Source organism: Canis lupus, chromosome 15 (genome assembly GCF_003254725.2).
Source record: "Canis lupus dingo isolate Sandy chromosome 15, ASM325472v2, whole genome shotgun sequence".
NCBI lineage: Eukaryota > Metazoa > Chordata > Mammalia > Carnivora > Canidae > Canis > Canis lupus.
In genome coordinates this window covers 44474417-44500346 of record NC_064257.1, presented here as the reverse complement: position 1 = coordinate 44500346, position 25930 = coordinate 44474417, and the positions used below count along the sequence as shown (strand labels likewise).

Below are 25930 nucleotides of genomic sequence, written 5' to 3'. Positions count from 1 at the left end.
CTGAAGTCTCTTGTTCAGTCTGCAAATGGGAATGCAAATATGTATTTTGCTGTGTATCTGTTGGTTTTGAAATAAAAGTAATGTTTTAAATAAACTTAGCAGTTAATATTTTTCTTCCTCACACAAGATGTATATATACTATATATATATATATAACACCGTTAGTTTATGAAGATGCTTGATGCTTACCCTGTGACTCCCTGGTGTCCCTGTTAGGGAAGGAGAACTCTACTGGGTGCCATGGGCCAGCATGCCTCATCATGGAGAGTGCATAGCTGCCTACGACTGATAGCCAAGGGTTTTGGGCCTAGGAATCTGGGAGTATTTCTGGGCTTCCTGTGTGCTCTCTCTGGGCTGCTGTGCTCACCAAGAATTAACCCCCTCACTCAAGACAGAAACCTGAGTGCCATCCTAGAGACCATGCTCTCTGCCTTTCCTCCCGCATCAAACTGCTAGCCAGGTCTGTTGACTCTACTGCCAGTATAACTTGGAATTCATCATGCCCACACCCTGCCACTGCTGTAGCTTATACTCTTCTTTTCTCCTCTAAGGATTTATAGGTTCTTTTTTCTTTTTGCCTCAGTGTCATGTCCCCTCCCCCCTACTCTGGCCTCTGTTTAGTCCAGTGTTCACACTGCAACCACAGTAGACTTTCTAAAACACTCATGTATTTATTTAGGATGTTTTAGACATCCTCTCAAAGGATAAAGTTTGTTCTTCTTAGCAAAGTCTAGAAGATACTTCCTTGGGACACCTGGGTGGCTCAGTGGTTGAGCATCTGCCTTTGGCACTAGAAATGTTTTTTCGTGATCCTGGGGTCCTGGGATTCAAGTCCTCCCTCTGCCTGTGTCTCTGCCTCTCTCTGTGTGTCTCTCATGAATAAATAAATAAAATCTAAAAAAAGAGAGAGAAGGTGCTTCATCATCTGAGACTCCTTTCTTTTGCCCTGCTATATACCCCTTGTTTCATTCATACTGGATTATTTATTTTACTGATCACCATGTTTGTATTCCTTATTTTGGCAGATTCATTTTCTCTAATTCTGGGATGTCTTCGAGCCATCAGATTTCCCCCATTACCTTCTACCTATACATTAGCATTCAGTTCTTGGGGAAGACTTTCATGCTTTTTCTTCTCCCCTACTATTGTCCCATTACTGGGCAGTGTTAGGCATCCCCTCCACTGGCTCCCATTGTTCTCATAATACCTCCCATGCTACACTAATTGCTTATTCCTCTATGTCATTATTGACTATGAGCTTTTAAAGGTCATGGGCTCTTCTGTATTCATTTTTATACATTCTTACATGTAACAGTACTTGGTATGTAGGAGGTGGTCAAATATTGTTGAATAAATGCATGAATGAATGAAATTAAGAATGGGTCACAGAATCAAAGAAATAGGAGGTATTCCATAAATAGTGTTGAATGAATGAATGAGTTGAATGAACGAAGTTCAGAGTGGGTCATATAGTCAAAGGGTTTTAGAGGTAGAAGGGACTTTGGGGAACACCTCCTGTTGTCATCCTCTCTCAGAAATGAGAAAATGATTTGCCTAAACTGTACAGCTCGGCCTGGTGGAAGGTGATGAACCGGGCCACAGACGTTCACATGGATGTGGCCTAGAGATGCCTGGGGAAAGTCATGTGCTTCCGGGGGAGACTTGCCGAGAAGAGCAGAGGCCACGGCCTATACCACAGGGGGATACCACAGTCGAAGTGCAAAGAGAACTTTTGTGGTTAGAAGTCTGTGGCACATTCCAAACTGTAGAGTCTCCCTTCAGCTATTGGCTGTTGCTCTCTCTCTGTCCTCAAACTGTGCCAAGACTGTAAGATTTTCCTGATGACTGGGCATATTCTACATCTGGATTCCATGGTCATAACAACCAGAAGTTTCCTGTCCTCTTTGGTTGAGGTGATTATGATATAGAGCTGGGTAGCAATATCAACAGTTTTGAGGTAAGCCCTACTATTTAAAATAATCTTCTCTCGTCTGAGATTTCTAGGTGCCTGGGAGGGAAGGCAAGGGGATACGATTATTCACTAAGTGCTAACTTTGTGTCAGGTGTTTACTTACATGATTTTGATTTACCTGTCAGATAATAGGTATTAGTACCCTATTCTATAAATGAGAAAATAGGCCTGTGAATGGATGTCATGTGGGTCTGTTTGGAAGCAGAGTGGGAGTGTGTCTGGTGTCTAAGCTTGTGCCCTTTCTGTTTTGTCATGTTGCTTCAGCTTCTAGAAATGGTTTTTCTCTGCAAAACCTGTTGTGGCCTTATTTTATTAATTTGGTAAATTCTTGAAGTTGTATTTATTTTATGTACTTGGGGATCCCTGGGTGGCGCAGTGGTTTAGCGCCTGCCTTTGGCCCAGGGCGCAATCCTGGAGACCCGGGATCGAATCCCACGTCAGGCTCCCGGTGCATGGAACCTGCTTCTCTCTCTGCCTGTGTCTCTGCCTCTCTCTTTCTCACTGTGTGCCTATCATAAATAAATTAAAATAAATAAATAAATAAATAAAATTTATTTTATGTACTTAAAAGGAAGAGAAGCTGCAGTTTGCTGGTTTAACGTTGTCCATGCTTTGCAGCTTACAAAGCTTTGCCATCTCTGCAGGCCCATGAGGTGTGGGAGAGAGAATAGGTGTTATTACCCTGCTTTACAGATAAGGAATCGAGTTTTGGGAGGCAGAATGTTCCACATCTGTCTGGTTCATCTCCATATTCCTAACACCTCTTGTAAGGGTTAGTATTTAGTAGGCTGTCTGGTTTTTGTTAATTAAATATGAGTTATATAGCTGGTAAGTTCCAAATTCAGATGGGAATCCAGGTCCCCAAGTCTGAACTCAGACTGGAAAGAGTTCCACTGCTAAACCATTCTGCTTTTCCCAGAGCCCTAATCTACAGGATTCGGGAATCCTCTGATAGGGCTATCTGGTGAATTTCCACAAATCTAAATAAGTACAGGCACCCCTTAGAATAAGCTCTCTTATTCTTATTTCTTTTCCTTTAAATGCCTCAACATAGGATTTTAAATAGTTTCCTATCTACTTGATAACTTCTCAGTGAAATGACTTGAAAAGGATTGATCATCCAATAATGGATCATAGAAGATTAACATCAGGAAGATTCTTGAGATCATTTAATACAGTATTTTTCAAAACTTAAAAAAAAATAGTGGAAACCTTGTCTTTAAGGGGCACTCCAATACATAGACAAGAGCAAAGCCAGGTCGCGCCGCTTAGATATGTGCTAAGGTGGGAGGTAGGGGTAGATCCAGAATGCTATGCCCTTCCCTGGAGTCCTTGGGGCTGCTTGACGGTCTGGTTTGTAAATCACTGATCTGTTCTTACCCCTCATTTTATAGTGAAGAAACCAAGGCACAAAGGTGCTCAGTGACCCACAGAGGTGGTTGGATTAAGATGATAATGAAGCTTGTCGCCATATATCCAAATTTCCAATATTGTTTTAAACACCATTCTGCTTTTATTATAAAGAAAAAGTAAAGTACCTATTCTTTAGAGTGGGGGTCAGCAAAAACTCTGAGGTTTTTGGGCAGCCCCTTGAGCTAAGAATGGTTCTTACATTTTTAAACCATTGTTAAAAAAGAAAAAAAAAAAGCCAACAGCAACAACAAAAACCAAAGAATATGGGATAGGTACCATAGGTGCCCTATAAAGCCTAAAGTATTTGCTCTCTGTTCACAGAAAAAGATTGCTGACCCTGCTTTATTGGATTCACTACTTCTGATATTAATGTGGAAGTAGGAAAAGAATTTGTCCTTCTCTAAGTAACTTGAAAACATGTAGATTTAAAAACAAACCCTGATTAGGTGAGCATATTCACATCAAAAAGCTTTTCAAACTTGTATTCCTCCAATGAGCTTCTTTAAATTGCCCAACACATTTTCATCCTTCTTTTCAAACATGAAGTTTTGGTGGAGGATAGGCTGGTTAATCAAGTTCTTTAAAATACGCAGGAGACATTGCAAACAGAGGGCTGCCTATAGTTGTTAAGTTCTATAAGATGAAAAGGAAGCAGTATACATATTTAAATACAAAATAAGGGCATTTTATGGACCACCCTAAAAGGTTCAGAATAAAAGGAACAAGAGTAGGAATGATGTGAATCCCTCCTGGTCACTTTGGGTCCTTACCTATTCCCACCAGAGGGATTTGTCTTGAGCCTCTACCTTTGAGTTGAGACTCCATTTGAAGCAGCGGTCATTAAAGCACATAGCTTCATCCTTACCACTTGATGCATTTCCGGAGGCATCGGAGCTTTGTTGGGAAGTGGAATGAATGTTTTCTCCTGCGGAGCATCAATTATGGGGATAGACAGTTAGAAAGCAGTGCCAGGGGATGCCTGGGTGGTGCAGAGGTTGAGCATCTGCCTTCGGCCCAGGGCGTGATCCTGGAGTCCCGGGATTGAGTTCCGCATCTGGCTCCCTGCATGGAGTCTGCTTCTCCCTCTGCCTGTGTCTCTGCCTCTCTCTCTCTCTCTGTGTGTCTCTCATGAATAAATAAATAAAATCTTAAAAAAAAAAAAAAAAGCAATGCCAGGTTTTCGAGTAAAAGAGCTAGGGAAGATTTCTTGGTGAAACCCCAAGTGAATGTGCCTGTGGAATGCTCCCTTTGGAGCATTGATTGGCTTTGGAGTCTTCAGAGAGAATTAAGTGGGTGAAACCATAAGACTTCCAGTTGTTGAGGTGATATTCATCTAGCTACCGGGTATCCTTTGAATTGCCCAGTTTGTTGGTTGGTTGTAGTATTTGTTGTTTTCCTTGTCTTTGGCCCTCCATCATTGACTTCTTGAGTGTGTGTGCCAGAAGGCAGGCAGGGAAAATAAAAGGAGAGAATGGATAAGAATACATTTGATCACTTGATAGCAGCCATGGCTCAAAGTCTGGTCAGAGTAAAGGTCAAAATTGTTGGCCTAAATTAGTGTTTAAAGTTAACTTTGAGTTAGGGTTGTCCTTGTAATCAGTGTCGTGGATTGGTGTGGTTAATTAAAAAAAAAAAAAAAAAAAAGTTCTCTCCCAATTCATTATACCAATATCCTTTTGTGAAAATGTTGGCGGGGGTGGGGGGTGGGGGCGTTGGGAGCTGCTTTCTCTGCAGCTTTTGTTTTGTATGTATTTAAGCACTAAATAAAAAGCAATTCCATCTCCTTTCCATTGGTAAATCTCTTATCCTCAAAGACCCATTTTCTTCCAGTAGAGACATATATTTTTAGTAAATAAAGGACTTACTGTGTGAAATTTTCCTTTGGCAGGCAGAATGATTATGAGCATAATCTGTTTCATTACAAGGTACGTGATGTCAATGCTTGGCAAATGTGCCTGGGAAGAAATGTATCATTTTATGTATAAGCTAAGATTTCAATAAGTAGCCATTTATCTCTCTATAGAGTGCTGTTCGTAGACTATAGAGTGCATTATTATGTTATTAGGGCTTTTTTTTTGTAGTTAAGTTCTTTTTTGATCTATTAAGAATTTCCTGGTGATTTCAGTAGTTTGGTAATATATCGTTCATCTTATAACAGGTATTGGTAATGTTGGGATGAAAACATTTATACAAGAGGAAATAAAAGTCAAGGAAGCAGATAATCGACTGATTTATCAGCCTTAACAGACAGTTTTTCTGATAACGCCATGGTAGCCATGGTAAATTTACTTCTGATTGCTTGAGGGGACAGATTCTATATGCTTCTTGTAACATGGAGGTGCAGGAAAGGCTGAAGGAACAAGTAATCAATCCGTGGACTAACCAGTAGTGGTTTGGTCTCTAGATTGGCCTTTCGGCTAGTGGATTTGTGCTGTATTTTGAAGTATCCCTTTCTTATTAATTTGCCACAGCATACATGGTGATGAGTATATATATATTTATGTTCTGTTTGGAGATTTTGAAGTAGCTTTAGTCATAGAAGCCTTCTCTTACCTCATGTCTTTCCCAGAATCTTTCATTTGAACGAAATTTGTTTAAAATTTAGAGGTTGGTAAAAATAACTTAATAGTCTGCTCACAGCCCTTGCAGCCTCAGAAGACTTCACAGTGAGCAGCAGCGTGGTCAGTGTTGTGTGGTAATAGCCAGCTTGTATAAAAACTACAGCACTCACAAAGGTAACGGTTTAGAATCCAGAGGTGAGCAAATCCAGAACAAAAAGTCTCAGGCCCTCATCCAGAATTCTGTATATTGGTTTTCAGGGACTGCCCGTAACAAAGTATCACAAACCAGGTGGCTACAGAAATGTATTGTCTCACTGTGCTGGAGGCCAGAAGTCTAAGGTCAAGGTGTCGGCAGAGACACAAGGAAAACACAGGATGGACCTGCTTCAGGCCTCCTTGGTTGTGACAGTGTCACTCCAGCCTTCACTGTGTGTATGTCTGTCTCGTGTCCAAATTTCCCTTTTTATAAGGATGCCAGTCATAAGGGATTAGGGTCCACTCTAATGATGTCATCTTATCTTGATCACCTGCAAAGACCATCTTTCCAAATAAGGTCACAGTCAGACGTACTAGGGGTTGGACTTCAACATCTTTTTACAGGGACACAATTCAATGCGTGACACTAAGTTTTCATCCTTAGTTTGCACACAGTTTTAGTAAGCTGGGTAATTGTTGGAACTATGGCGGACAAAACCCCACAAATTTAGAAGGAAGGGACTTATATATTTTGAAATTGCATCAAAATAAAACTTAAAATGTTGATTACTTGAAGGTACTGTGGTACTTTTTGATTACCTGAAAAATTACTTTTTTGCGAAGCTACTCATACTTTTAGGTATCCTGAAGATTTGGGTTTGAACCTTGTTTTGCTGCTCATTAAATGTATACATTGGGTAAGTCATTAACTTTTAGAACCTTGGTTTCCTGGTCCGTAAAATGAAGAGAGAGTATGGTCTGCCACATAAAATCATTGTGAAGATCACAGTTGCTGATGAATATTAAAACATCTAATAAAGTAGCCTGTATGGTTTTTAGTGCATTATGCATGATTGTTTATTCAACAAATGTTTGTTGGAAGGCTACTGTGTTCCAGGGCTTGTTCTAGAATTCACTCATTCACTTCATGATGATTATGCCATGATTTAGTAGTAGACGCACTGGCCTTTGGAGTGAGACATCTGAGCTCAAGTCCTGTCTATGTTAATAAATCAGCTATGGGACCACGGGCTAATCACTGGCCCTTTCTAGGCCTTTGCCTAGAGACCAGCCATATGGACTAAATCTCCAAGGCTTTTCCATCTCTAATTCAGACAACAAAATTCAAATTTAGCAAATAGAGTTATAGTCCTTGGTTTCCTACACATCCATGGTACAGTCCGTGGAAGTTACCCTCTGTGATTTAGCTTTTCCTTCTGAAGTGGGGACAGCAATAGGACTCATACTATCTGCTTTCTGGTAGTATTAATAGTTACGATAGCCACCAAAGGGTGGCTATTGAGCTCTTGACACTGTGCTAGATCCTTTCATATATCCTTGCTTCTCTACATAGGGTACATGTTTCTCCAGAACATGTGGGAATTCCAGAGAAATGTGGTACATCTTTGCTGAGAACAGATTTTCTTCAGTGGTTTGTGAGACACACCTCTCTAGCATTTAGTAAGAACAAGCATGGCTATGCTATATAGTAGGATGCAGAATTCACTTGAAATGCTCAGCCAAGAGTCAAACAAATTTGGGGCTTCCTGGAGGGGGCTTCGGCTTTGGTCCCCTGGGGTGGTGGTCTCTTTTCCTGGCCGCAAGGGAGACTGGTGGAAAAGTTTGCAAAACATGCTCTTATCCCCATTTCATGTTTGACTCACATGAGAAAAATAGGATTATCATTTGTAATTTTGAAAATTGTCCTCATTTCCAGTACTGACAAGTGCTGCCTTTCTGATTGTTAAGCGCATTCTTCTGTCTCATTCATACATTTGACAAATAATAACTGAGCACCTGCTCCGTGCTCCATGGCATTCCAAGTGCTGAGCACACAGCGGCAAACAAAACTAAGTCCTCTCTCTCGTGAAGCATTTAGTCTAATAAAGAGTGATGTTTGGGGGGAGACCCGAGGAAGTAAAGGAGTCAGCTGTGTGGCTATTCGGGGGAGATTTCGCTACTTATTTATTATTTATTAGCAAGACAGTGGGGTAGGAGATGAGGTCAGGGGGATATGGATTATGTAGGGCCCTGAGGGCAAGGTAAGGGTTTTAGATTTTATTCTGAGAACATGAGAAGCCATTTTGGGGGCTTTGAGGATGGGGGTCCTGGGGTGTGATATATATTTCTAAAAGCTTACTACGGCTGCTGCTGGCTGAGCATAGTGGGGCAAGCGTCAGAAGTGGGGAGAGCATCTGGAAGGCTCCTGCTGTGCTCTAGGTGAGGGACGGCAGTGCCGCATATCAGGGCAGAATGATAGACATGGTGAAAGTGGTTAGATTCGGGATGTACATGGAAGGTAAAACCAAAAATCTGCAAATGAATTCGATGAGGGGTATGACAGAAAGGGAAGAGTCAAGGCTGGCTGCAGGGTTTTTGTTCAGAGTGATCACAGGGATGGAGGAGTTGCCATTTGTGTTGAGATGGGCAGTTTAATGGAGGATTGGGTAGCCCCTTGGTCACTGGAAGATCTGGCAACTTTATATATGAAGAGACTGGAACCTGCTCAGATACCATTTGCAACTCCCTCTGAAGATAGCAAGTGACGCATTCATTCATGTTGCCTTGGTTTTGCTCGTGGGCATTTGCAACAGTACTTTGAACATACTGCTGTGTGCAAAATGTGCGTCTTGATGCAGGGGGCCTCTCGGGGCTCTCGGCCTGTGGACACTCATCCTCTCCAGACTTCCTCCCATTTCCCCGTGCCCTCGCGGCACCTTTTCCCCAGCTGGACTGGTGACAGGAGTCTGGTTGTCATCTCCACCGTAGCAGTTTTAAATAACTAGTAGCTCTTCTTAACTTTTTGTCCTGGCCAGGCTGACAGCGGTTGGGTACCTGGGCATTGAGATGTTTTGATGACTGTGATCCCTGAGGCTCTGCTCCCCTCCCACGCCGTGTGTTTCACTCACACTGTGGCCTCAGAGCCTTGAACCCCTGAGAGGTCTCTTAGTATTAGGCAGACCTGGCATGGGGATGTGCTGAGGCTTTTGGGCTTCAAGGGACAATTTAAAAATTGGAGGTTAAGATCAGCCTAAATGAGGATGTGTTTTATGCTTAAAATCCTCAAACTGGTTCAGAACAGCCTGATGTGCCACATGCTACACCTTTATTAAACATTACAGAGGTCGTCGTTCTTGTCTTCCAGGGTCTCTTCCCCCTTCTTTCCTCTGTGACCCCCATTAAGCCAATTGTAGAACCACCCTATGGCTTCAGGGATAAATCCAGTGAGCAGAACCTAGCCTCCAGTGGGCTAATCCGAGGGGAAAGACCTTTCTCTAGTGGTAAGTGGATGAGAGTGAAAATCCAGAACCTGTGTAGCCAGGTTTTCAGCCTCCAGGGGAAGGTGACCTGAGAGGATGAGGCTAACCTCTGAGAAGAGATGAGAAGCAGGGAGAGAGAGCCTGATGGTGAGTTTGACACCCTGTCTGAGGCTCTCTCCGGGCCCCTTTCTGTGCTGGGTCTAGGGACTGAGAGCCCTACCTGTTGCTTCGTGGGTCCTGCTTGTCACTACAACTCCAGGGGCCCTAATACCCCTACTCTGGGCAGAGTATGGAGCAGGAATACAAAACTGACTCACTTGTGGTCCTGCCTCAGGCATTTCTAATCGGATAGTCTGATTTCCAAACTAGTGGGTACGGTAAGAAAATTGGTAAGATCTGCCCTTTAACAAATCCATAGATGGTCTCTTTTTTAAATGTGAAGAACTAAGAATATGAAAAATGTTTCATTAGGTTAGTTTATCTAACATATGTCACCTGAATATTAGCTTACTCCGTGACGGGGCTATTTCCTGTCTCATAGTTTCAGAAGAGCCAGCCCTCCGATATGTGAATTTCCAATGTTGTCTGTTAAAATCATCTTCGTCCCTTTGAGATCCATTTCAAAAAGCCATCTGCACCATTGGAATTAATTTATGTACACACAACTCTTGCTCGGTTGCTCTGTGATGGCACTGATCATCGTGCTTCGAATGCTTGTGCAACCCTCGCTCCCTGGTGATTATAAGCCGTTGGGCAAGAGACTGCTGAATCCTGAGGCTCGCTGTGGCAAAGAACAGCTCCCGGAACATAGCAAATGCTTAGTAAATGTTTGTCGAATCAAGTCCATTATTAGCATTGGTTTTGTTAATAGCTTTTGTATCCGGCTCCTCAAACCACTTTTTTTTACACACCACTTTTGCCTTAGAATGCATGGAAAAGTTGGTTGTACGATTTGAGGTAGGTATGATGGGTATAAGTGATTAATACTGATAAAGATGCGTGACCTTAAAATTCAATATAGACATCTAGCTATAGATGTGTGGTAGCTGGAAAGGAATAAGACTGGCGAGATTTTTAGATGAAAACGAACCAGACAGTTAGCTGGTAAGTACCAGGTGAACACACCTATTATCACAAGAAGGTGTTGACTCTCGGAGGACTGACCAATGAGTTGGCTTCATTCCAGGCAAGTCTGGAATTTATTTTTTTTTTCTTTTTATTTTTTTTTTAAGTCTGGAATTTAAACCTTGCTCTCTTCAAACCATGCTAGTTCAGAGTTCACGGTGGACCAGCTGGTGGAATGGGTTGTGGGTAGATTTAGAAAACGGGGCTTTGAGATTTCCATCTCCACTCACTTTAACCTCAGCCAAAAGGCCTGAAAACTAATAGGTGTCTCTTTCTCGCATTTTCCCCCCACTTTTCGCTCCCTATCTTTCTGATCAAGGATCTTCTGAGTTGAGTGTCCAATTAAATGCATCTGATTAAAACTGTCAAACCGAAAAGGAAGTGAGTTGGGGGAAAAAAAAAAAAACCAAACCTGTAGCAAGAGTTGTGGATAATATCAAGTTACCGATTTTTTGCTTGAGAACTGAATTATAAATAAATGTGTTAGGTAGTGGAATTTTGTTTTGTTTTCCCCAAAGGAGAAATATTCACCACATGGAAACAAAATTTATTCAGCATATTTTCATTCTGTAATTGTACCATTTCTATTCTTAATTCTTTGAGTTTATGATTTAAAGTGAAAAAACACAAAAACAGACTGTTGCGTAAAATTGACAGGAACGAGTGTGAACCTGGCTGTCAGAGACATAGGTTGTTGTAAAATTAGCAATGGAAATAGCTTCCTATTCTGAAGGTTAAAAATAATGTATTTAGAAGGAAGTTATTTACATTGGCCGTTTAGAGGCTTCCCCTGGAGCCTTAGTTAGGAAAGCTGTGAAAGGCACAGTTGCGGCGGGCAGGCCGCGTGTTCGGGCCCCGTGTGAGGCTTGCTCTGCGCTGAGGTGCCCTGATCCTGTGCGGGTGACACGCGGGAAAATGGGGCGGTGTCGCTGCCCAGGGGCTTCTCGAGTTGTGAGAGGGAGTCCAAAGTCAAGCCCAGCTTGTTCTAGAAGTTCGTGGTGTCCAACAAATTAATCCCCTAGATTTCAGGAATGCTTTGTTTTGAGCTTCTCCAGTGAGAGCATCTTTTCTCAGAATGGTGGGCCAAAGGTGCCCGGGGTTCTTGCTCACCCCGCTGAAGGGGGCCCCCCATAACCACACCCGTGTGGCCTGTGAGGACACCTGCTGCTTGCAATCAAATGCGAGGCACAGAGCAGCCCAGCAGGGGGAAGAGACTTAATATTTGCGGGAGAAAATCCTGGTTTGCTGCTGTTTTGTGAACTGAAAGCATATTTGTTTGAGGCTCTGGTGATTGTTCTCCAGCCTCTGCGGGTCTCCACTTCTTCTGCATTCGTTTCTCCAAAAGCTTCCCCGACTTTTCGCGGGACCTCAGGTGATGCCAGAATAATTTCAAAAATGTTTCTTCTCTGGTTTCTGGTCTGGCTCCTCCTAGGCCATGCATTAAAATTATTTGGTGATTTATTACTTGAATGACCTCAGTTTTAGTAGCAGCATCTTCAGAAAAAAATGATTAATAGAGTATTGAGTTTAAAAACATTCTTTATGAATCCGAGTTTTCTTGTAGTCCAGAAGACAGTGTATCTCAGCGGCGTCTACAAAGACCCAAGTTATTGATGACTGAGAACTACCCAGGTATTTTACAGGATGTAAATTGGTCTGTTTAAGAAATGCTTTGGGGCAGCCCTGGTGGCCCAGCGGTTTAGCACCACTTTCACCCAGGGTGTGATCCTGGAGACCCGGGATCGAGTCCCGCATCAGGCTCTCTGCATGGAGCCTGCTTCTCCCTCTGCCTGTATCTCTGCCTCTCTCTCTCTCTCTCTCTCTCTCTGTGTCTCTCATGAATAAATAAGTAGAATCTTAAAAAAAAAAAAAAAAAAAGAAAAGAAATGCTTTGTTTGCTTGTTTGGGGCTTCTGTTTTGGCAAGGCTGGGAAAGTTCTCTAAATGTAGATATTAGCTGTTTGTATCATTCAAGAATGTTCGGATCTCCTTACCACTGCTTGATAGGATTAGAACCTGAATTGACAACTTTAGTTTTTGATACACTCGACACCTCAGCACGTTTGGAGGCGGGAATATTCTTGCTCACTGAGGGTGGAAGGGGTAGGAGATTAAGCTTTGCCTTTGGTGCCTTGCCAGTAGATGTGCTGGATTCCTGAGACATGTGAATCAGTTCTTGACCACTGCAACAAAGAAGCTGTAGGGAGGGAATGGGGATATTTGTGTGTGGAAATAATGGATACTGACCTCTTAATGTTGTATCTCAAGATAAGGAGTGAATACTGTCCTTGTCTATGAGACTTCCCTTGCTCATTTCTGTTTCAAGAGAGTGGAAGGATGGATGGATGACTGGGGATGGGAGGGGAGCTGCTCCAAGCTCACTAGAAGTTGCCATTCAGAGGGCATTGGGCAGATATTACAGTGGGGCTTTGCAGAGAAGCATTGGCCAGATGTTGTGAGATTTGGGTTCTTGGTTCCAGCATTAGCAGTTGGTAGTTGTGTCTTTGATCACAGCAGGTAGCATCTCAGAGAACTTAATAGTCTCATAAAATGACAAGCCTGGATGTGTGGTTATGATTTCTTCGCAGTTCTCAAAACACTGATTTTATGTACCTTGTTATCTGACACTGATTATCACATTGGTTCTAGACCACTCTTGACTGTCTAGAGCTACTCTAGTATGACAAAAATATAATCTGAAAGTATTTACTTCTGAATCATTTATTTTCCCATGTTCATTTAGTGAGTGTCAATAAAGATTAGAGAAGGAGACTCTTTGAGGAGATATTCAACTGTTCTTATTGTAGTGATTTTTAAATCTTTTACTTTTCTTACTATGTACAGGATAGTTCCCATGTGATTTTTCTGAAGGATGAGGTATTTAAACTGAAATCAGGAAAGGTGGTTTGCCAAAGGAACTTAAAATTAGCCCTATTGTTGAAATTGATGTTGACTGCTTGGTGTTTGGTAAAAAGCATCTCTTCGAGGAGCCATTGGGGAGAAGAGTAGTTCAGGGTCCTGCCGGTTTCAGCAAAGATGAAAAATGTTGAAATCGAGTGGGAAGAAGGAAATGTGGCAAATCACAAGGAACCAGACTGTTTTTAACAGAGAAAATTCAATTTTATCTGCTTTTTTTCAGCAAATTCCATTTGATATTTTACATTTTCTTGATAATTTAATAAAGAATCTCAGGAAGGAGTTGCAGAACTTTAGCTTAGTGAAAGAGAATTTGTCATTTGTGACATTTCTTCTCTAAATAGCATGGGAAGATCAATGTATTAGCTGGTAGCTCATGCATTACTAGTTCTAGCTATTTCTATTCAGAAAAGAAACAGCATGTTATATAGCAAAACTTGGCACAATGGGGAGTTTTGGCTCAATCCTTAAACATTCATTGAACTCTGCTGGGGTCTAGGCACTGTGCTGGGCACAGTGTGGGATGTGTGGATGATAAAACTTGATCTCTGCCTTCAAGGAACACCACCACTTACCTTTTAGAAGACAAGCCAATAGTAGACAGGTAATTTAGAGTGATATAAAATCAATATAAACAAAACGCGGGAATGTGGGCCCTGTATTCAAAAGATGCATGGAATCTGGCTGCTTCTGACCACTGGCAGTTGCCTTGAGCTGAGCCAGTCATCCTTCACTAGGGTTCCAGTCTGGTAGCTGGTCTCCCTGCTCCCACCCTCGTGTCTGCAGCCTCTTTTCCACACAGCAGCTGGAACAGTGCTTTGAAAATGTAAGTCACATCATATCAAAGCCCTCTGGTAGTTCCCAATTTCACCAGATGCAAAAGACCTTTCATCAGTTTATGGCGTTGTGCTGGTCTGCAGAGCCTTGCTGCCTCACAACACACAGCCCCCCTTACCCTCCCTCTTCCCTCTCTATCTCTAATGTTGTTTCTCTGACTTCCTCTCCTACTGCTCTGACCCTTACTCATTCCACTCTACCCACATTGGCCTCCTTGCTGTGTTACGAACACACCAGACATGTCCCTCACATCAGGGATTTTATAGCAACTCCCTCTGTGTGGAATGCTGTCCCAGAGGTAGCTGCTTGAACAACTGCTTACTTCTTTCAAGTCTTTGCTCGGATGTCACCACCTCAGTGAAGCTCCATTCTGACCATGGTATTAAGATTGCAACTCCCCTCCTACCCATTACCCCTCAAACCTCCTTGTCCTGCTTTACATCTTTTTCCATAGCACTTACCACCCTCTGGCTTACCATATGACTTACTAGTTTTTAAGTATTGTGTGACAAACTATCTACCTTCCCTGAGATGTAAGCTTCAAGAAGGCAGGATCTTGTTTTGTTCACTGTGGTTCAATCTAGAATGATCTAGAACAATGCCTGGTACTTCACAGTTATTTGTTGAATAAGTGAATGAATGAATGAATGAATGAATGAGAAGGAGAATTCCAGGGAGAATCACAAGGAAGAAACTTTTGAGGTAGAAAGTTGAAGGATAGACAATCAGGTTTTCTAGGGAAAGAAAGACATTCCTGATAGAAGGAATATCTTGAGCAAAGGTAGAAAAATGGCAGAGCTCATGGGTACTCTTGGAATGGCAGGGAGTCCTAAGTGAGCAGTGCTTAGGGGGCAGTCAGAGAGGTAGTGGTGGGTAGATAAATTAATGGATGGAAAATAATAAAGGGGACTCTTAGTGGAGTAAAGGGACACGTTCCTAATCATTGCCTGTGACAAGATGGTGGGCATGCTGGTAACTGGAATCCAGGGCTCTCAAAGAAGTAGCATCCATAACATGGGAGATGTTGTCACTTGAAGGAATCAGTAATGTGAATAGTATTTGCTGATGAGGTCTGATTTTTTGTATAGAACCTGTTTGCAAATCAATCACATGCTTCTTATGATTTAAGCTTCCTAACAACTGGGTGAAGTTGTAATATGTAATAGCAGGTATTACTTACATTTTTGGATGAACTTTTCAAAAAAATCAGTTGCATCTTCTGTCTAACCAGCTAACCTGACTTGCCTGAGGTTATGGAATCAGAAATTGGGGAAGTAGCTTCCCACTGTCATGTGCCTCACAGACAACATTTTCCCACCCTGCCGGGCCGCCTCTCCAATTCTGATGCAACACTAAAGATATCATGCTGTTTTGTTTTTGTTTTTGTTTTTTACAAAGGAGCAAGCTTCTTTCCATTTCCCCCACAACTGGGAATAGCAGGCTCTTTCTTCATGCAGTTACTTTTTGACCAGATCCATTCCGACCCCTGCCACTTTTCCATTTCAACTTGTCTGGAATAATTATAGAAAGATGAATATGTTTCACTGGTGGGTGTGTTTTTACCTTTGCCTGTTTAGTATTTTGCCTTCTTCCAGGCTTATGCCAAGGCCGTCTGACTCAGCACCTGACATTCTAGTAAGGTGGTTGCTGTCTTTCTTGTGGTTCTTAGGGGAAGGGGAAGAGGAAGCATGTCAACCAGTCCATATGAATGTCTTCAGACTTGCTTGTTGCTCACTGGGGAGTAAACGTGATCTTCTTCATTCCCCCAGATGTTAGTAGGCTGGAGGAGGCGGAGGGAGAACTCAGTGAAGGAGAGCACTGGTATGGAAACTCTTCAGAGACTCCGTCAGAAGCGTCCTATGGAGAAGTCCAGGAGAACTATAAGTTGTCTCTGGAGGACCGGATCCAGGAGCAGTCCACTTCCCCCGACACCTCCTTGGGAAGTGCAACTCCCAGCAGTCACACGTTGGAGCTGGTGGGACTTGACGGTGAGGTCCTGCGAGACTCACTGCAGTGTCAAGACCACCTCTCCCCTGGCGTGTCTTCTTTGTGTGAAGATGACCCCCCAGGCTCCACCAAGCCCTTGAGCAGCAACCTGCGGCGGCTGCTGGAAGCCGGCTCCCTCAAACTCGAGGCCACAGCCACGGCCAATGGCAGAGTGGAGTCCCCGGTAAACGTGGGTTCGAATCTCTCCTTTTCCCCACCATCCCACCATGCCCAGCAGCTCAGTGTTCTTGCCAGGAAGTTGGCTGAGAAGCAGGAACAGAATGACCAATACACTCCAAGTAACCGTTTTATATGGAATCAAGGTAAGTGGTTGTCAAACTCAACCACCACCTGCAGCTTGTCCCCGGACTCCGCCATCTTAAAATTGAAAGCTGCAGCCAATGCTGTTCTGCAGGACAAATCCCTCACCAGGACTGAGGAGACCATGCGATTTGAGTCCTTTCCCTCCCCTTTTAGCTCCCAGTCTGCCAGTTCCACCTTGGCAGCCTTATCCAAGAAAGTCAGTGAGAGAAGCTTGACTCCCGGGCAGGAACACCCGCCTCCGGCCAGCCCCTTCCTCTCCCTGGCTTCCATGACCTCCTCGGCCGCCCTTCTGAAAGAGGTAGCAGCCAGGGCTGCTGGGAGCCTTCTGGCTGAGAAGTCGTCCCTGGTGCCTGAGGACCCTCTACCGCCGCCGCCTTCGGAGAAGAAGCAAGAGAAAGTGACCCCACCGCCTCCACCGCCGCCACCACCGCCACCGCCACAGTCCTTGGAATTATTGTTACTCCCGGTTCCTAAGGGAAGGGTTTCTAAGCCCTCCAATTCAGGTATGGAATCTTTTATTTCAGTCATCCTGTAAGATTTTTTTTTTTTTTTTTTTTTTTTTACTGTAAATTGCAAATGTCTTATTCATCGCTCTATTCGGTTGGGCTCCCCATCTGATCTGTGGCAGGAATAAAAAAGCAGGAGCACCAGAAAATACTCTAAGTAAGCAGTGTCGTGGGCTTTCATGTGTGGGTTACACAAAGACTTCACAAATAGCTTCATTTTTGAAAGGTAATGAATAATCTTGGAGACGTACAGGACTCCTCCCTTTCATATAAATGATCTTTTTTTTTTTTCTTACCAAGTGCAGGCTAGGTCCATACAAGACATATTTAATGGGAGAAGATCAAAGCATCTTTGTCATGGAGTGCATGGCATCACTGAACATAGGGGGATAGAAAAACCCTGCTGCTTTTGAAACAGTGGACAAGGGGAGAGCCCACCCTCCTGCTGCCTCCCATCACAAATGGACTTTTGTATACAGTAACTACTCTGCCCTAATTTATCACACTATACACTTTTATGTTAGCATTTTTATTATTTTTTTGTGTGTGTGGAATTTAAGCCTTTCCCACTTACCCTGTTCTTCTGTAATTTCTTGTCACATAAGAACTCTAAAGAATATTGTCATTCAGACATAATCAAAGCATTTCCTGCAAATGCTTTTTCTTTTTTTTTTTAATTCAAATCCAATCAGATCCTGAAGGAATGTGCATGTGGAAAATTTGAATCATAAGTTTTTCTTGTGAGGGCAGTCTTTCCAAAGGAGAAGTTGCTTGTCTTATGGAGCCTTGACATTCACAAGTTACTCATCTGAGGGAGAAATTTAGTCACTTGAGTTCTCATGGTGGAAGCATCACTTCTTGTACTGGTTTGTTTTTAAATTGTGTGTATGATAAATTCATGGTACTGGGATGGAGGTACGGAGCTTCAGATGTCTCCCAAGGATATCCTGTCAGATTGGAACAGGATGTAGGCCATGTGTGTCCTCATTGGTATAAACACTGCCATTGTGTCTATCTAGCCAACTTTTGAATATTTGCAGCCACATTGATGAAGAGTGCTTAGAATGGCAAATAATTGAACGATCGCAGCTCACATCAGTTTGACACACTTATGACAAATTTCCATTTAAATTGCTGAGTGGTCTATATGCACTAAACCTAATTATTTTAAAACTTGTGTAAACAGCAGAGTAGAACTAGGAAAATGGATATCTGGAACTTTTATGACTCTAAGTGATCCAAACCAATTCACTCCAGAGTTTCTGAAGTGTCCATAAAATCCCGAAACGTTTATCAATTCTGAGTTTCATGTCTCCTCACTTCTTACCTGCCATCTGGTGAAATAAAGAGAGAAATGGCTAAAATTAGGAAACCAGGAGAAGAGCAAAGGGAGCTAGGTAATTCTGCATTTACCTGCTCCTCATTTATAGAAATCACCCCTCATTTATAGAAATTTCATTTAGGGGTAGCAGAAGAAAGAGAAGTATGACTGTATGTAACATGAAGTTTGATAAATAGTCTCTGTGTCTCGTTATTGAATAGTGCAATTTATGGTGTTTACACTATAAATTCAACTGGACATTGGTTACTTGGAAAAGCTTATACAAAATTAATAAGTGTTAGTCGACTGAAGACTCAGGAAAGAGGTAACTGATAAAACTGTGGCTCCTGAAGGCAAATCGCAGCAGCTTTATCACCGTGAATTGTCTTGGGTGTAGGGAACAATAGCGATGAAGTATAATTTTTTTTTTCTTTCAAGTGCTTAGATGCATGTAAAGATGTAAAAGAGGTCATGAACTTCCAGTGCACAGTAGACTTTCTGCCTGTTTCGTTATAGGATATACACCCAAGGGAAAAGATACGTTCCCTTTATGGTTTAAATGCACTTAATTCATGCCACCGTCTCAACGAGCTTCTCAGCAGAATTTTACAGAGACCTACGAACAATCACTTTTTCTTTCCTTTTTCCTGAATTTCTTCTGTTGCCAAAACACTTAATATCTTAGGGGCGCCTGGGTGGCTCAGCTTTTGAGCGTCTGCCTTTGGCTCAGGTCGTGATCCCAGGATCTGGGATCGAGTCCCACATTGGATTCCTTGCAGGGAGCCTGCTTCTCCCTCTGCCTGTGTCTCTGCCTCTCCCCCCCACCCCCGTCTCTTATGAATAAATAAATAAAATCTTAAAAAAAAAACAAAAAAAAACCCCACTTAATATTTTAATCAATGAATGTTCAAAATGATTAAATTGAAATGGGAGACAAAGGAACTTCTTGGATTGCGTCTCTGCAACCGCCTGCTGGCTGACTGGCACCCGTGGCCCCCTGTTCTCCCCGTGCCTCTGTACACAATCCAAGAGTTGGTGAAGCAGCTCCCTTGATGAGTAATTGTGGTTTAAAAAAAAAAAAAATCACTCATTTTGTAGAACTCACACAAGAGGGAAGATCGCTGTGAGGATAAACACAAGGGCTCTTGAAATGGACCATCGGAATATGTTCCGTGCGTCCGTGTGGACATATCCTAAATTCAAGTTTGGTTTCTTACCGCATGGGATGGAAATAGTAGAAAGGGTGGCTCTGTGCCCTTCTCACTTAAAGTGAACATCATCACTTCACAGCATGCTAACTAGATTATGGGTTAAGGAGGAGTTGATGGACTATTTAATTCTGTTATTTATCTTCATATGGTGGAGAGATGATTTGGTTGCTCTTACAGATTTTTTAATCTGAGGAGTGGAAGGAAAGGTGGATCTTCTCCATCTGGCCCCCTCCTCCCCTTTCTACACATTATACTCTTGGTTTCAGGGAAATCCAGGGCTAGATTCAGATGTAATTTGGCTTTACTGAGAAAGCATCATGAGAATGTCATGAGAGCTGTCACCCATGTTTCTAAACATTTCTCGTCATTATTTTTTTTTTTCCCTTTACCTTAGAAATAAATCTTCCTTTAACTCAAAACAGATATGTAGGCTGCTTCTGGCAGTAGAGTTAGGGTGTCTGTTGCCTAATAATTTAAACAAACAAGTGATAACCCAACCAAAAATCCTTAAAAATAACTATACACCATCCTTATGGCCAGCAGGTCTTAGCTGTTTCCCAAAATGTTGCAAAAAGGGCATATAAAGTTGATTCTGGAGTTACAAAGAGATATGTGCTAGAAAAGCCAATCTGTATTGAGTAATTTAGACACCAGCATTTCTTTGACCTCCTTTAGGTCAAGGGAAGTCCAAACCATGGGGGGAAAAAAAGTGTCTTTTAGGTCTGACCTTATTCCTCTTTTTTGAACAGGATTCAGTTGTTGCCAGGTCATGGTGTATTTAATTCCTTTAAAGAGTCCACCACTCTGTAGCCTTTCCCCCCTGCAAGAGAGACGTGACACTTGAGGAGGAGGTTTCTTTCATGTGACCCTGCGCCCCAGCACATGCTGCACTTGCTCTGAAAGGGATATCTTGCTATAAAGATAAATGTCACACATTGACTCAATTCTCTTTGAAGCTACTGTTTGTTGCCTCTCAGAATAAAATAAATGGTTTTTATTTTAAAGACAAACTTTCTTGTAAACGGCCACCAAGATTCCTAGGATGCCAGGCTCCTAGTTAAGAGAAATAACAAGGAGAGTTTCAGAAGGAACGTCTGCGAAACATCTTTATTTTACTAAATTTAGGTATGCTTAGAAGCATGTTGGTCCGAAAGATGAATGGATAAAGAAGATGTGGTTTATGTATACAATGGAATATTACTCAGCTATTAGAAATGACAAATACCCACCATTTGCTTCAACGTGGATGGAACTGGAGGGTATTATGCTGAGTGAAGTAAGTCAGTCGGAGAAGGACAAACATTATATGTTCTCATTCATTTGGGGAATATAAATAATAGTGAAAGGGAATATAAGGGAAGGGAGAAGAAATGTGTGGGAAATATCAGAAAGGGAGACAGAACGTAAAGACTGCTAACTCTGGGAAACGAACTAGGGGTGGTAGAAAGGGAGGAGGGCGGGGGGTGGGAGTGAATGGGTGACGGGCACTGGGGGTTATTCTGTATGCTAGTAAATTGAACACCAATAAAAAATAAATTAAAAAAAAAAAAGAAAAAAAAAAAAAGAAGCATGTTGGTCTCATGCAACCGAAGGCTCAGAATATTTCCTGGGTCAATAGATAGATGTTTTCTGGGTACTGTTTTCTTTCATATTTACGTGATGCTATTAAAATTTATTGCAAAGCCATAGAAAGTCCAGAAAGTGAGGCAACCTCTTCCTCTACTCCCATTAGGTCCACGGTTATTATCACTGTAATCTGGGAATGATCACAAGACAGGAACTTGTTTAGAAAATTCACTTTTTAATCAAGATTCAGAACTAGCTGTCACTGACCTCAATTATATTTCCCCAGCCATTTAAACTTAGACTGCCTCTCATCTAGATCTCCAGATATCTACAACCTCTTAGTTTTATTGAATACTTCCCAGTCGTTAAAATATGCATTAGTAACATCAGCGTCAATAATGACAGATAAACCCAGTGATATCCGTTGCTAACATAGGTTTTACACCCTGAAATAGCATTTGAGAGACATGCCCATGAAATTCTATTAAAAGATATAAATTCCGTGTGTATTGTTAGAAAGGAGAATGGTTCCTCCTACGCTGATGTGCCCTGGTGGGTTGGTGGGCCTGGAGTGGAGTTGGGGATGATTTGATGTACAGCCAGGGTCACCAGGCGACTTGAACTCCTTCGATGTGTATAGTAAGACAGTCGGATGTATATGCAGATACCACCTGCAAACTGCCTGCAAATTAGCTCAATTTTCTGCAAATTGGCACATGGGATCTAACAAGAGAAAGTTTGATTTCAAGGCCTATAAAACAGTTATGTTGGTTTGAAAACTCCTACCTTGAGTTAAAGCAAGTAAGTTAATGAGAGCCTCCTGATTTTTTTTCCCTCAATGATATGTGTTGTTGCTGCTTTGTGGATTTATATATAGACATCAAACCAGAAGTGAAGATATTGGCTCCAATCCCAACCTGCCACTAACTAGCAGAGGGATTTTAAGCCTACACTTCAGTTCAGCTTCCTCATCTATAAACTGAGCTAGTTGGGAATTAGCTCCAAGATTCCTTCCTGTACTAAGGTTCCTTGCTCTTCCTTTCTTATTCTTGAACTCCTGTCCATCAACTCAAGACAAATGTTTGTTTTTTCCCCTAGTTTTCTAATTAACTATCTTGCTTCTTAAAATTCACCATCAAACCTCCCACAAGTTTGTCTCAGCCTTGGGCAGATCTTGTCCATGGTAAATAGTTTAAACACTTACCATTGTACCTTATTATTGGTGTAGTCATACTGTATGCATTTTAAATATCAGCTGCTCCTAATTCATTTTAGAAATAGGTGAGATGTAAGCACATAAACATCTCTCCACACCCATTCATTTGAGACATGTATTGGCGTGCTATGTGAAAAGTATGCACTCTTGGGCTGACAGCCGCTTCCACTGGGACTTGCTGGCAGCTTCCTGTACCTTTTTCTTCCATTTCCAGCACTCATTTCACTTTCTGATACTCTCTTGACCCAGCCCTTTCCAATTACTCTCATTACAGTCCAACACACATTTATTGAATTGTACATCATACCCAGTACTGTTTGGTGCTGGAGATACACAGGTAAAGACCTCTAGCCTTGCCCCAGCCTATTCCTCCTCTGCCCCTTCCTCCCCTTCTGTCTTTCCACCTCTCTCTTTTCCCTGCTGAGCTGAATTTGCCCATCAGAGTTCTGCCTAGGCTGAGCTGGACCCTACCTGCATAGCACAGTGGACTCCTGCCCCTTTATTTTCTCCGGGCTCCTGTGAAAAATCACCATTTGGGGCTAGGCCCCTAGCTATGTATTTTATGTGATGTCAGTTGTTTAAATTTACATCTGCTCTCCTGGTGAGTTTTCCTGCTTTGGAAGGTATGACTAGAGCCTATCATTACTATTATTATTGCAACAGCTACTACCAGTAGCTTCCATTTACTGTGTGACAGGCATTTTGCACACATTTATTATCTCCCTTACTCCAGTAATACTATTGTCTGTAAGGAGAATGTGTTTTCTCCAAAGAAGCAAAGTAGCAACTATTGATGCCCCTGGGTCTGTTAGCATTTGGGGGGATTTCGTTTTGTTTGTGGTGATATTAGCCAGCTAGTGATATATTTGGGGGAAATTGTTTATCAGACAGTTGTAAACCGGGTAAAATAATAAATGTTTCAATCCTATTGCCTTATGAATGTGTGGTTAGTCTGAGGAAGTGGTCATATTTCCTTAGGCTCTAAATTTGAGTGAAATTTACAGCTGTCAGTTCCTTGAAAATAGTTTAGCATAGGAACTAGAACACATTCTTACTTCCTCCCTTCTCCAAAGTAGTTATCAACATCATATAGATGGGGAGGGCATCCTACTGAAATATCAAAAAATGTTTAATAAATAAAAATGCAAATGTTAACCAGGGGAGATTAATGGCCAACTTTGAAAATCGATCATTGTATTATGGTTATTTTTATCACTTGGCTTCTGTCTTCTTCCTTTCCTGCCATGATCAGTTAAAAATTTCAAACAGTTCTAATAATGTAGTGCTTTGGCACATATCTTGCCATTAGTTTCTTATCGTTATGAGTATTCTAATTTTTTTTTCCCATTCAATCCAAGGACACCCTAATTTGTACATGATTCGTGTGTCTTTTGGTATTAATTAAAACTAAGGAAGCATAGCTCCAAAATAAAATAGATTTATATGAAATGCTAATGTGCAGGATTTAATGTGGTGTGCTCTGTAATACACCCTAGGGGGCCCTGGGTGGGGGGGGATCAGAAAAAGTAAGGAAGGTATTGGTCACATTAAACAAAACAAGGTATCCAGGGGACACTGGCCATGTTCCTTTTGTCTTTGTCCAAATGCCTTTTTATTGCCTTCCTGTGATGTGCCATGAAACCATAGGTCAGTGGAGGACATCTCCATTTTCCTCTCCTGTTCCAGACAGTTCTATAAAATGAGGCAGTTTGCGGGTTAGATATGGGAAAAATGAAGATCAGTGGCAGCCTGTTTGCATGTATCTTTCTTACTATTTTGATGTTCTCACAATCCCAAATAGACATCATTATCATTTTTCCCCCCTCTGGTTTAGAACAGTAATCTCACCTAGAGGCCTGGTTCAGCCTTTTCTCTCAAATCTATTGTTCAATGTGTAGTCTCTGTGATCAAGATACCAGAGTGGAAGAAATGACAATGAAGGATAGAAAATGAGAGCCCAAATTAGGGATAGGACGCCAGGTCAGCAGAGGCAATCAACAAAAGCAGTAGGAAAGCTAAAGTCAGGTTAATTAAAAAAAAAAAAAAAAAAATGTCATGTTGATAGGCCTCTACAAAGCGTGCTTGTCCTAGAGTGAAAGAGAACCTTCAATCCCACCCCATCCCCCAATTAGAAAAGGAAATGCTTGTGATGGAAGCATCACAAGTAGAGTTTCCAGACTTGAAGGTATATTTTTGGCAGATTCTTTTTCAGGTTGCTTGGTTAAGGTAACCAAGATTGCTTATTATATTCGTGATAGTAAAACAGAATTTTTGGAATACTCTGACTGTATTCCAGAACCTTTCTGGTTCCATCTATGATAAGTGGTCCTTTGCATATAGAGACTCAGTTGATGCCATGAATAAATAATAAGATGATTTTAAAGTTTATACATGAGACTGTATCCTTTTAAAATTATAAAGATAATATGTGCATTAAAAATTTCAGTGTACGTAGAAGAATGTAAAATAAAAACAAGTTTCCCTTTCTGACCCCTTCCTTTTAACCCACAGTTCTTCAAAGGTAACTGCTTAATAGTTTCTTGGGTATGCTTCCAGACCATTTTCCTACAAATAAAAAGATATCATTTTTTGTTTCATTTATTCATCTCATTCTTTCTACTCCTTATCCTTTTTTGCTCAAGCATTTAAAAGCAAATCCCAGATCTCGTATCCATTTGCCTGTAAGTGTTACCATATATATTATCTCCACCAGAGAAGAACTTAAAAAAATAATAATAACACGGTAACTATTATCACATCTAAGGGGATCGACGTTTGTTTCATGATTTTATAGAACACCTGGGCTACAATCAGTATTCCCTCAGTATCTCGGAAGTGTCTTTTCATAATTGCTTTGTTCAAGTTAGGATCAAAATCAGTTTCACACCTTCTATTTGTTTGATATGTCTCCATAACTGTGTCCCTTTCCCAAGCGCTGTTTCCTTGAAGAGACTGTCATCTGTCCTGTAGAATTGCCCACATTCTGGATTTGGCTGATTTCTGGCCCCTGGGCATGTGGGTTTAATGTGTCGTTGCTATTTTAATCATATTTCTGGTAGCCTTCTAGTTATATAGAGGCTTGATTAAACTTTGTGTAGGAATATTTCATAGGTGGCTTATCAGAAGGCCTGCAATGTCTGTCCCCTTTTTAGGAATGTTAAGCTTAATGAGTGGCTGTAGGTATTGTCAGCTTGATTAATCCTTTATAAAGTTTTCTCTCAACCTTTCACCTCAATGTATTAGCAACAATTGATTCTCGTTTTTTAGAAAACAAAAACAGAATCCACCTAGACGTACAGGCTCAATCTTCTTGCTTTATCCACTAACTGTAATATCTTGGGCAGGTTTCTCTGTCAGCATCTCTAAATCTAGTTCATTTTAAAAAACAGCTTCATCGGGATCCCTGGGTGGCGCAGCGGTTTGGCGCCTGCCTTTGGCCCAGGGTGCGATCCTGGAGACCCGGGATCGAATCCCACGTCGGGCTTCCGGTGCATGGAGCCTGCTTCTCCCTCTGCCTATGTC

General features: G+C 41.8%; 1 protein-coding gene across 8 annotated transcripts in view; it reads left to right on the top strand.

Annotated features, from left to right (window-relative positions):
* The window catches only part of ZNF827 (zinc finger protein 827), a 166937-nt gene that overhangs the window by 15123 nt on the left and 125884 nt on the right, over positions 1-25930 (top strand). For all 8 annotated transcript variants that reach the window (XM_025438833.3, XM_025438835.3, XM_025438837.3 and 5 more), the window contains exon 2: positions 16048-17091. In XM_025438833.3, coding sequence (XP_025294618.1) covers positions 16048-17091 — 1044 coding nt within the window. The remainder of the gene's footprint in view (positions 1-16047; positions 17092-25930) is intronic.